At 34.1% G+C, this 13,291-nt stretch overlaps 1 protein-coding gene and 1 pseudogene across 2 annotated transcripts in view; one reads left to right on the top strand and one right to left on the bottom strand.

Annotated features, from left to right (window-relative positions):
- The window catches only part of Taf2 (TATA-box binding protein associated factor 2), an 80,311-nt gene that overhangs the window by 43,655 nt on the left and 23,365 nt on the right, over window positions 1-13,291 (bottom strand). For both annotated transcript variants that reach the window (XM_071602159.1, XM_071602160.1), the window contains exons 11-16: window positions 11,096-11,231; window positions 9,393-9,547; window positions 8,566-8,680; window positions 8,108-8,217; window positions 3,054-3,119; window positions 1,275-1,527 (exon numbers count right to left, since the gene is read on the bottom strand). In XM_071602159.1, coding sequence (XP_071458260.1) covers window positions 1,275-1,527; window positions 3,054-3,119; window positions 8,108-8,217; window positions 8,566-8,680; window positions 9,393-9,547; window positions 11,096-11,231 — 835 coding nt within the window. The remainder of the gene's footprint in view (window positions 1-1,274; window positions 1,528-3,053; window positions 3,120-8,107; window positions 8,218-8,565; window positions 8,681-9,392; window positions 9,548-11,095; window positions 11,232-13,291) is intronic.
- Window positions 4,440-4,740, top strand: LOC114106006 (transcription initiation factor IIA subunit 2 pseudogene; annotated as a pseudogene).

Here is a 13,291-nt window from a genome sequence, read left to right as displayed (position 1 = left end):
CTTAAAATGGACTTATAATTGTAATATTTTAAATTTATCAGGCAGAAACATCACCATAAATTTTAAATAAGGTTTTTCAGTATACCCAAGTCAAAACCAAGTTAAATACCATACTATTTAAGTCTTTTAGAATGCTTTACAAAAAAAAAAAACAAAAACGTATCTGGCTTCTGGTATGTTCAGGGTATAGAAAAAAACCTGTCTGAAAAAATAAAGTTATGATTAACTTTAAGTTACATATTCCACATTTAAGTGTCACAAAGATCTTTACAGAAGCAATAAAATTTTATCTCTAAGAGATAATCATGTTTTTCCTCAAATATGTGAGAACACGGGAATTGAACTACTCATTTGCTATCATTAAACAAAACAAAGCTAAACCATTACCATCTGCTGAAATGTAAGATAAATGAATTTAGCAGTCAGAAAGGGAAGAGGGTCACCAAATCAGAATGAACTTATTATAAAGATGCTTTTTAAATACCTGTTAACCAATACTTCTGTCTAAATATTTGTCTGCATTCTTCTGGTTTTCATTTTTTCTGCCTTCAGATTTTGTTTTTTAATTCTAAAGACAGATATTTAGTGTTTTTAAACAAAATAACTTTTCCAGAATGTTAAATTGTAGAGCCAATCAGTATTAAATTACATGTCACAAATATTGGTTCCTAAGCCAAATCAATGTGAAATAACTGCTACAGAGGAATAATTGATTTCTATAATTTAAAAAGGAAAACTCACACCAGAGAATTTTTTATCAAATATATTCTTTGCTTTAAAAATATAATTGGCGTGAGCATGGTGACATATGCCTGTAATCCCAGTGATGTGGGAGGCTGAAGCAGGAGCACTGAAAGTTCAAAGCCAGCTTCAGCAACTTAATGAAGCCCCAAGCAACTTATGTGAGACCCTGTCTCAAAATAAAAAGGGCTGGGGATTTGGCTCAGTGGTTAAGCACCCCTACGTACCAAAATTTCCAGTACCAAAAAATGAATAAAGTTGACTGGTCATTTAATACAACAGAGAAAATTCTTTTTGGTTTTAAAATCTGGTGTTTCAGTTTGACAACCATCACATTTTTGTGCACATGTGCTTTTAGGTTAAAACATGTTTCCTCCAAATCAGTCCTGTTAAGTATTTGGCAGAAGCTTTCAAAGAACAGTTACCAAGTAAATTTAGACTATGGTGAATTGTAATTCATTTTCAGAAATTAAAAAAAAAAAACAAAACCATACAATAGTCATCTTGTTTTCCTTCTGCTTATATAATCTCACCTTTGCAAGACAGAAGCAAGCTGACATCCTTACTCGGTAGAAACACTGCTCTTGTTCTAATATGTCAGTGAGAGCAAGCCGAGATGCTGGAGTAGGAAATTTTTCCAAAGCCAAGATGGATTCCTGCTGTGCAACAACATCCCTCTCATAGCGGAGTTGATATTGCCACATAAAATCAGCTTGCTCAAATTCTACCTTTCTCAATACTGACATATCTGGGTCTATCCTTATCCACAGCAAAGGGGAATCAGCACTGAAATAAAACGCAATTTTCTATTTTATTTATTTTAACTTAAAAAACTTAATCCTTATTCTTAGAAAATAAAAACTAAGAAATTATTAATCATATTCTCCTTTAGATATAGTATTTAAACCATTGAGTGAGTTTCTGTATTTTTTAAACTGTACCAACAAATTTCTTATTATTTTTAATATATGTCAACTTTCTCACAATGTTTAATTTACATAAATCTTAATAAAAAGATCTTTTAAGGACAAGTCAACTGCTGTCACATAGGATACTGAATCCTTCATTTGCCATCTGAAAATATTATTTTTGGCATTTTTATTTGTGATTATGTGATGTGAAAAAGGAAAATGATATGAAATCTCTCTATTTAACCTTCTATTTGATAATGGCCTCCTAATTGATAATGGCTATGAATACTACTTTTTATTGGAAATCAGTTTGTGACTAAAAAAATGAAAACATCCATTTAACTAAATTTATTCCTTTAGTTGACTTAATATTTTTTAAATGCTAGATTAATAATTACATTTCTCAAACGGCAAGTTCTGAAACTATAATTCTAAAGAAAGAGTTTATCCTCATGTATTTTTCAAGTCATAAGCACAGCTCTAAAACTGAGTCTATGTCAACAATTCACCAAAAGAATACCATCTGTAATATTAATTCAATTCAACAAATACTACAGGGTGTTTACTATAGGCAAGGTACTTGCTACGGAAAATTTAGATTAACACTGATATTCTACATGTAAATAGTGATAACAATCTGGTGCCCAAGTCAGTAAATAACTACAGATGTTTATAAAAACATACAGGCACAGGGTAAATGAGCAAAATAACAAAGTTTGAGTTATATTATCTTTAAAAATGAAGCACTGTCAATCAATAAATATTATACCACATAAAATAAAAAATGTTGGTTTTTTAAATTTTTTTCTAATTTGGTTGTATACGACAGCAGAATGCATTTCAATTCATATTACACATATATAGCACAATTTTTAATATCTCTGTTTGTACACCACATAGACTCACACCATTCTTGTCTTCATACATGTACTTAAGAGTAATAATGTCCATCTCATTCCACTGCCTTTCCGAGAACGTTGTTTTTAAATTATGTTTTCGCAAATACAGGGAATCTCAAAATGTTCTGGAGCATTATCCCCAATATAATATCATGTGACAGTCATCACTATACAAAATACTAGGTCCCACAAATGAAGTACTGAGTCAGAAACTACATTTTAAGATCCCCAAATGATTCACAGGCACATCAAAGTTTAAGCAGCACTGCCTGAGAAGCCACCTAAAAGGAGCAAATAGACTGCTCACTTGAGGCTCTCTCAACTCCCTCACAATCATGCTGCATTTCCTCTTAATTTCACACAACCAGTCCAGATATATAATCTGATCTCTTTTTTGAGTCATGATTTTACAAAAATTGTTTCAAGCACAGAATTTATATTAACCTTAAATTTTTTTTAATTACTCATTTCAAGGATAATTACATACTTGTAAGTAACTTACTCCATTGCAGAAAGATCCATGTCAACTTCTTCTCCATTCATTAATGGGATTTTTTTCTTCTTATTCCTATATTAAGGAAAAGTAAGTTTGAAAACTAGATTTTCAAAGATAAAGAACAGTTAGAGATCTAAAAAAGAACCTCACATAATATTAAAGATGTTCTAATGAAGAATGGATAACAAATGTAAAGGAATTTAAAAACAACAAAATCTATTCTGAAGCTAGAGAAAATACTAAAATCTTTACCAAATCAAAGTTTAACAAAAAGCAGAAATATATAATTAAATGTCAACTGCAATCATGTATATTCTCAAGAACAATTTTAAATAGAAAAAAAATAAGAGGATTTACCAATAAAGAAATCCTTTACAACAAATAAAAAAAAATAACTAGGCCTGAAATAAGATGTAAATCATTTCAAATTGAATTATGTGCTTCATCTGCAAGGCTGTGTCCTATATAAAATGAAGTGATTAACTACTAAAACATCTTAAGAGTATTAATTAACACTATAGTTGGATCTGAAATATCTCCCAAGGACTCATGTGTTAAAAGCTTGGACCTCAACTGATAGCACTATTAGGAGGTAGTGGAAACTTAAGGGGGTAGGGCCTATTTGGAGGAAGTTCATTGAGGGTGTTATGTTGAAGGGCATTTCGGTGCATAGACCCATTCCCACCGTTGACCCATTCCTACTGTCTCTCTACTTCTTGGCCACCAAGAAGTGAGCAGCTTTACTCTATCATGCACTGCTTACCATAATATTCTGCTTTACCACAGGTCCAGAATCAATGGTGCAAAGTGACCATGGACTGAAAACTTTGAAACCACAAGCCAAATGAATTTTTTCTCAGGTATTTTGGCACAGCAATAAGGAGACTGACATAGAAAATGGTGCCGAGCAAGGAGGTCCCTGCTGTGACTATTTCTGACCATGTGGTTTAGAAGTTTTTGGAACTAGTCTGCAGAAATTTGGAAGGGTCTGGAGATGTAGGTTAGAAAAGCCCTAGAATTATTGTAAGCAGTGTTTAATGGACGAGTCTAGTGAGGGGTGGAAGACCAGAATGCTGATAGGACTATATACTATAAAGAGCATGTTCATGAGGCTTCAGATGTAAATGAGGACTCTACTGAGAACTGGACTACAGGCCATACTTGGTATATTGTAGCAAAAAATCCTGTCTAAATTTTCTCTATGCCCTGCGACTTTTTGTGACACTGAGTTTAAAGAGGGGTTTCTATGGTAACTGAAAGGTAGTTGGCAAAGTGGTTACTTGCTGCCAGGCTCCTGGCAATGCCACTTCTATGTGTTTTGCAGGAGGAAGCACCTTGCCTGCAGGACATCAACGCAACCTTAACGAAAAAGAATTTATTTCCTCTTTCACCATGGCATATTAGTTATCCAGAAATACCACTGTGGGAAACAGTCTTCAGGAAAGCCTCATACAGTCTCAATAGGTCATCCACCTGAACTTACCCTTCAAGTTCAACTTCAGTTTGATAAAGTTATATAAATTAAAGAATTAGGAACAGTCAGTTTTGGGAGAATGCTCTATGTAAAGATTCAGCAATAATGTGTGGACTTTTGTATTGAATGATGTTGAATTCAGAGAGGTGAACTGAAGTGGATAAAGCAAAAATTATAGCCTGTGATGGTAAAAATATTGGCTCCAATACTTCAGAATGACTAGAAAAAACATTTTTAGTACATTTACTGTTATTCATCACTTTTTGAAAAGAAGCAAAGAAGAAAAAAATTATTCTAGCACTGCATGAATGATTACACTGTGCTTTAGTATCAGAGAATTCCAGCAAATACCTTATAGCTCTATATTCTCTTACATTATACAGTATGAAGAAATATAACTTTTTTTAAAAGGACAAATCAAAAGTTACTGCCGTAAGAACATTCTTTAATAAACTAACTTTAAAACTTGAAGAAAAGATGATGAACCAAATCTAACAGAGGAATTTTCAAGGCAGCACAGCATTCAGGCAAGGGCATCAGTATTGCTGGTAGCTTTTGGCCAGATATACTGTGAGAATAACAACAAGGAGCAAAGAAAGATTTGAAAAACTTGCAGTTTGGCCAGAAAAGAGGCACTGGTGAAGTCAGGGCAAAGGAAAGTGTGAGTACTTAAGAGATTAGCACCTTTAAAAAGAAATCATAGCAGCACAGTTCACAATAGCAAGACTGTGGAACCAACCTAGATGCCCTTCAATAGACGAATGGATTAAAAAAATGTGGCATTTATACACAATGGAGTATTACTCTGCATTAAAAAATGACAAAATCATAGAATTTACAGGGAAATGGATGGCATTAGAGCAGATTATGCTAAGTGAAGCTAGCCAATTCCTAAAAAATAAATGCCAAATGTCTTCTTTGATATAAGGAGAGTAACTACGAACAGAGTAGGGACGAAGAGCAGGAGAAGAAGATTAACATTTAACAGGGATGAGAGGTGGGAGGGAAAGGGAGAGAGAAGGGAAATTGCATGGTAATGGAAGGAGACCCTCAGGGTTATACAGTGGAGGAGGTAGAGAGAGAGGAGGGGAGGGGAGGGGAGAGGTGGGGAGGGGGGAGGGTGGAGGACTGGAAAGGCAGTGGAGCACAACAGACACTAGTATGGCAATTTGTAAATCAATGGATGTGTAACTGATGTGATTCTGCAATCTGGGTATGGGGTAAAGGTGGGAGTTCATAACCCACTTGAATCAAAGTGTGGAATATGATATGTCAAGAAATTTGTAATGTTTTGAACAACCCACAATAAAAAATTAAAAAAAAAAAAAAAAAGAAAACAGTAAAAAAAAAAAAAAAGAAATCAAGTACTTTGCCCTGGGATAATAGGGAAGATGCCTAAGGGCATCTCAGGAATTGGCCCGTTCCATCCACTGCAGCCACAAGAATGTAAGTGTAAACCTTTCATTTGAAAAGAAGAGTAGGGGGCTCCCAGGTCCCCAGGGAAGCCTCAGAAGTTGTTTCCCCAGGAATCATTTCACTGTGTTCAGTCATCTGTGCACAGAGGTCTCTACAGCCATGGTCCAAGCATGCCTGGCTACAGCTCATTGATGGGAAACCTTGCTGTCATCCATGTGATGCTACATGCCTGGGGCTTGCAGAAATGCAGAATGCAAGAGCTATAAGGTCACAGAGGTTTCCACCAAAGACCTGGAAGGCCAGGCAGTATGTGGTAGGGTCAGAATCCCTGCAGGAGCCTGTTATGGTTAGGATAAGAGGTGTTCCCCAAAAGCTCATGTGTAAAACAATGTAAGAAGGTTTATAGGAGAAATGATTCCAGTTATGAGTCTTAAGCCAAACAATGAATTAATCCCCTGATGGGATAAACTGAGTGGTAACAGAAAGTGGATAGGGTGTGGCTGCAGAAGGTGGGAATTAGCAGCATGCCTTTGGGGCATATATTTTTTATCTTGCAAGTGGAGTCTCTAGGCTTTCTGATCATCTTGTGGGCTGCTTTCTTCCACCACCCCCTTCTGCCACGGTGTTCTGCCTCAGTTTGAGCTGCAAGGAAATGAAGCCAGCCTTCCATGGATTGAGACCTCAGAATCGGTGAGCCCTCAAAATAAACTTTTCCTCCTCTATAATTGTCTTTTAGTCACAGCAGCAAAAAAGCTGAGTAAAAGAGACCCTGAGAGGGCCATGCAGAAACCAGTGAAAGTGAAGCCAAAATTGCAAAGGAGATTCCAGGAAGTTAAGAGATTCCAGGAACGAATGTCTGCCAGGGAATGCAGCAGCAGCAAGCCAACGCAGCCCAAAAGAATGGTCATGTGGGATGCAGTAAGCAAAGCCACAGGAAAGGGGCTGCACAAGTCCTTTGGGGCCCTTAGATGCCAGACATGGGATTATAGGATTTAATGGTGGCCTCCTGGATTTCAGTCTTGCTTTGGTCCAATTCCTCCTTAGAATTCCTTCCTTTTGGAATGAGAATGTTTATCCTATACCTTTGTATATTAGAAGTATGTAACTTTCTTTTTGCTTGTATAGAGGCTTACAGCTGAGAGTTTACTTTGAGCTTCAAAGAAAACTATGAACTTTTAAGTAATGCTAGAACTGTTAAAACCATTCAGACTCGTGATGATTAAACTAAATACATTTTGCACTGGGAGATGAGCATAGGCCTTTGGGGAGCAGGGGGTAGAGTTTTATACTTTAGATCTGAAATATCTCCCAAAGTTTGGTCCTCAGATGGTGGTACCATAAAAAATAATAAAATCCTGTCACCTGCAGAAAATGGATAGAATGGGAGAACATCATGTCAAGTGAAACAAGCCAGACACAGAAAGATATGTGTGACATGTTTTTTTCTCATATGGGTAAACTTTAAAAAAAAAAAAAAAAGATGATCTGAAAGAAGAGGGATTAATTATAGGGTCTAGGAAGTGGGAGGAGAGGGGAGAGGAAGAACAGACGGTAGAAGTAAGAATGGATGGACATGATCAATGCACAATATAAGCATGTAAGAAATAGCACAGTGAACCCTATTAATTTGTACAATTAAAATGTGTCGTAATTTTTTTACAAAGCATAAACCTAAATTGTTTTTCTTGAGTGTTTCTTAGCTTCAAAGACAAAACTTCCACCTTCTTCTCCTACCTGCCCCCTCCCCACAAAATAAGTACCTCAAACCTAAATTTAAAAAATTAACGCCATTCCAATGCAACGGCACAGCAACTTGAAAACCTATGGCAGGAGGATGGCAAATTTAAAACCAGGCTCAGCAACTTAGCTGAAAATAAAAAAGTATTGGACATATAACTCAGTGGTAAAGCAACCCTGGGTACATTCCCCAGTACCTCCCCAACACACACACACACACACACACACAGTATTAATTCTAAAGATAAAAAGTCATTAAAAACAGAAAACAAATGAAGACTATTTGGTAATGCTAACTTGAGGTAAAATAAAAAGAAAGATAACACGTTCTTTACTTTAAAAATTAGGAATACAAAAGGATTTTTGTTTTGGCATTTTTATCTGTGAGATTCATAGTTTAACCTTCTGTTTTTAGCTATGATTCAATGCCTACCTTCTGCTTTTGGAATGGCAAGGTATATCGTGTTTAAGGCTGTTTTCTTCAATTTGCAATGTATGATTGAAGGATCCATCTAATTCCTGTACTGTCACTTTAAGTGGTCCCTTAAAAAAATACAAACATACTGTTTGAAAATTGTGCTAGAAAAAACATCAATATGTATACTTACGTGTATAGACACACACATGTATAAAGATATAAAATAATACTATTCAAGATGTGTATCTACAAACACACAAGAGCATCTGGTGACAAAGAAGAGAGGAAATGGGAGAATCTGAAACGTGCTCTGTAGCCCCTCTTCCCTTCATGGACTCATAGTATTTTTCAATTCATTCTCTGCAAACAAAATCCTATTATGAAACTTCTAACCAGTAACCTTATACGTAAACCCTTCCTATACTGAAAATGGAGAGCAATACAAAAGGCCCCTTTGGAAAAACAACACTTACCACATACTTCTGAGTTCCAGGAGATGTATAATCTTGTTTTATTTCCAACTCTAAGACATTTCGTTTTCTATTAAATGCAAAACTTCCATAAAATTTTACCACTCCACTTTGGTCTCTGAAGAATTGTAAAGGAAATTTTACATGCTGAAATGAATATATACTAAATGAATATATACTAAACAAAACTGTAGTTTAAAAATTTTCAAATGTATTATCAGGAGTTCAAAGCTTGAAAGCAGATTTTATTATAAACCAGGTGGCAAAGTATTCAAAAACCTTGTGAAAAATGCTTCCCCAGATTTAAACAAAATTTTTGAAACATTGAGAAATTTGTGTTTTGAAAAAAAAAATTTACCAGATTATTAAAATGTTCTTAAAATGAAAAATGCAAAAACTGCAAAATTACAAGATACCATTCAAGTTGTGCCAATTTCTAACCACATCTAAAAGTCACCAGACCATTTCATCTTACAAGTATGCTACAGGCTGTCTGGTAGATTATTTACCTCATCCACTAGCAAACCTATTTTTTTTTTTTACTTGCATATTAAAAAGTACTTAAAATACGACAAATTTTATAAAAATAAGCATGTTTGTGTATATATATATATATGTGTGTGTGTGTGTGTGTGTGTGTGTATCTCAATGATTAGCAGCAGTTTTAGAGGAAACAATTCACAACTCACAGCCATTTCCACTATTTTTTTTACAAATATTAACAGTTCATACATACTCACCCTATACCCCAAATCCCTCTTCTTTTATCTTCCCCTTAAACATACCTTACTCCCCACCCCACTCTGTAGAAATGCTATTGAAAAGGATACACCCACTGCTTTATTAAGGGCTGGATATCTTTGCCAGAGACATTTGAAATGGATTTCAAAAACCCAGATGTGGAAACCAACATCTGACTCCACATATGTGACTGGAACTTCTGAGATGAAGCAGTACTAGCCAGGCTTAGCAATTTATTGAAAACCTTTAACAATAAAAGTATCATTTAGTAAGTTCATATAACACTGATTTCTGTTGTATACTGTACCCACTTGGCATTATAACCTCATTATAGCCAACTGTAAAAGACAATAATTTCACAACTTCTTATACAGATTGTTCTAGTTAAAGACTACAAGCAACAGAAACATGCAAAGATTTAAACAGCCAGAATATAAAAGCATTCTAAATGTGAACATTATTGAATATTAATAATACAGTGAACAAAAAATATTGTGTTTACTAAGAATTAGATCAACATCTAATACCTACAATTTATTCTGTTGAGTTTTATAGAGAAACTAAAAATTAAGGACTTAAGAATATTCATTAGCAGTCTAATACACTCAAGTCTTAAGCATGAGTCTTAAAATTTTGTGCCTTTTCTATTTACAAAAGGTGGGGAGACAGCTGCGGGTGTTCATCAGTGTTAAGAGTTCCTCCCAAGCATGTGTGAATCCCTAGGTTTGAGCCTCTGAACTACAAAAATTAAATAAAAAGTAAATACACAACCAGAGAAATGAAAAATTGTACACCACTTGCGTACTATGAATCAAAGTACATTCTGCTGTCATGTATAACTAATTAGAATAAATACATAAATAAATTATTTTAAAAAAAGTAGGTCTAGGGATATAGCTCAGTTTGTAGAGTGCTTGACTTGCATACACAAGGCTCTGGGTAAAATCACCAGTACCAAAAAGAAAAAAAAAGTAAATACAAACAGTCACTAGGATTTATACTACTGTAAAAAGTTGAATGGCTCTTTATAGACCATTTTCTCATTTAATATTTCCATTTTCCAACCTAAAGGCAAAATGAAGGATAAAAGAATTAAACTTAACTTTAAGGTAAACTTAAAATGCTTTCTCTTTCTGTTTTGGGAGACTAAGGAAGAAGTATTGCAAGTTCAAGACAAGCCCCAGCAACTTTATGGCCCTAAGTAACTTAGTGAAACTATGTCTCAAAATAAAAAATAAAAAGGGATGAATATGTGGCTCAGTGATAAAGTGCCTCTGGGTTCAAGCCCCACTACCAGGAAAAAACAAAACAAAACAAAAACGGCATTAAATGTTGTTTTTTCCACCTGCCTCTCAGAATGCTACTATCATTTATAATGTACCTATATGATCTCTACTATCTCATCTACCATACTGAAAACTACTTACGCCTGAACATGTTTAAAAGTATGGCAGAATTTAACAATAGCAAAAAATAAGCACCTGTTAAATGGGTTTTTTTTCTATTGCCAGTATTTTTAAATGGAATTTCATCCTTATTCTTCTAATTACTGCAGAATACAAAATAATGACTAAATAGGTTTGACCTTCATCTTCACATCCTAATTTTATCTTCATAATAATCATGTGCTAAGTAGCTTAGATACTGACACCATTCTATTCCTGAGAAATGCAAATTAACAAGTTATTTAGTGGCAAATAACAGTATAAACCCAGATTCCTAGAGAATAATATTCATTATAAAAATATAAATTTATCTCTTCTATTGTTAAGTTCTTAATTTTAGTACTTACTTGTAGCATAAATTCCATGCTGATTCTATTTTCAATCAATCTCATCACAAGATGGGCTTTACACTGAAACATAGTGTAGTATTCCCAGGAGAGTGTATGCGGATGCTTTATAGAAAAGTGTAGATGGGATGCTGGACTAAAAAACAACAACAACAACAAAAAGATTTATTTAATAAAACACATTTGACTATTAATTAAGCACTAAATTTCATGGCCACATCAAAAGCCTCATGGGAATACCTAACATATTTCCTTAGTACCAAGAAACATCTAAAAATCAACTTAACTAGAAGAAAATTATGATATTTTCCTAACGCACATAAAGGAAACTTGAAAAAATGGAAATACATGACAAACTCATAGATGGGAAGACATAATACTGTATATATAAATTCTCACCAAATCCAGAAATACAATCAATGCAATTCCAACCAATATCCCAATGCTAAAGCATGCATAAAAATACATTCAAGGTAAATTGCATAAAGTATAAATCTACAAAGAAAAAAAAAAGGAATTTTTCTCTTCAAATCCCAGAGTGGGAGAAATTTTCCTAAGAAAAATGTGAAATCTGAAGAACATGAATACCAGATTGACTATGTAAAAATTTAAAATTTTGACAAGATAAAAAAGATCATTAGTGAGAGAAAGGTACAGTCTAGTAGAAAAGTAGAATTTCTACATGATCATATACCTTGAAGAAGACTTGGGTAATCTGGAAATTACCCATTTTTAAAATTTGAATCAATATATTAGCCTTCAAAAATGTACCAAATTATACTCTTCGAATCAATATATAAATAGTGGCCCTCCAAAAATTCACATTAAAACTTAATCCCAATGTAACAGAATTAAGAGGTGTGACCTCTGGGAGATGATTATGTTATGAGGGCTCTCCACCCTCCATGAACAGGATCAGCACCTTAGTAAAAGGGTCTCAAGGGTAAAGGGAACTTATTTGCCGGTCTGTCCCTTAGGTCATGTGATGACACAGTGTTCCTCTCCTCTGTAGGCTGCACAACAAGATGCCTTCTTGGAGGCAGAAAGCAACCCTCCTCAGATATCAATTTTGTCTGTCCCTCAAAGCTTGGACTTTCCAGCTTCAGCTTCCCCAGGGTTAATAACCATGAGAAATAATTTCCACTGTTTATAAATTAGCACCTATGTGATCTCTAATATCTCATCTACTATATTAACTACTTAGTTACAATAGCATAAACTAAGACAAGTATTATGTGTGCTTAAAAGCATGGCATACTGGAGCTGGAGTAGTGGCTCAGTGGTAGAGCACTTGCCTCACATGTATGAGGCACTGGGTTCGATTCTCAGCACCACATATAAATAAATGAATAAAATAAAGGTTCATCAAGAAAAAAAAATTTTAAAAATCGCATGGCATATTGAAATTTAAAGTATTTTTACCAATCCAATATTTATAAAATTATTTTTATATTTCACTTATTACTTTCAACCTTTTGAGCACTGTGGGTTTATAAGCTTTAGAAATAAACAGTAACATGGCAAATGCTAAGGCAAAATGGAATAGTATGTAAATCTTAAATGGAATGAAGCAAGTTAATGTAGTTATAGAGATTGTTTACCAAGTATACTTGATTGTAAAAAAAAATACAAAGTAGAATTCATGATTGTTTTTTTGTTTGTTTTTGTTTTTTTAATGTCAGTTACAGAAAAATAAAAGCCAAAAAAAAGTCTTGAAGATACATCAAAATTATAATCATGGTTATTCAAGGAAATGAACTGGTGGGGTTTTCAACAGTGGTAAAAGAGGATTAAAAAAGAATCTCTTTACTTTATTCCAATACTTCTAAATTTTCTTGAACTCTTGAAAGAATATTTTTCACGTACAAATTTTTAAAATTAAACATATAACAAAAACTAATAAATGAGTGGGACTAATATAAAAACCATTGAGTGTAAATACTAAGGAACAATGGGAATGCCCTAATTATACTAGGAAACTGCTAAGCATTAGGCACTCAGGAGAAGAAATTAAAATTTACTGAGTGCTTATTATATATATAGCTTTACCTCAAGTGATCCTTCACAACCAACCACTTTAAGGTGAATCATTAGTGGTAATGTATAAATACATTAAAACACACACATGCACATACACATAAAGGTTATGTAATTTTCTTTAACTGCAAATTTAACAATAAAAGTCTAGTTTGCCTA

Source organism: Marmota flaviventris, chromosome 15 (assembly GCF_047511675.1).
Source record: "Marmota flaviventris isolate mMarFla1 chromosome 15, mMarFla1.hap1, whole genome shotgun sequence".
NCBI lineage: Eukaryota > Metazoa > Chordata > Mammalia > Rodentia > Sciuridae > Marmota > Marmota flaviventris.
This window is presented reverse-complemented; position numbering and strand designations above follow the sequence as displayed.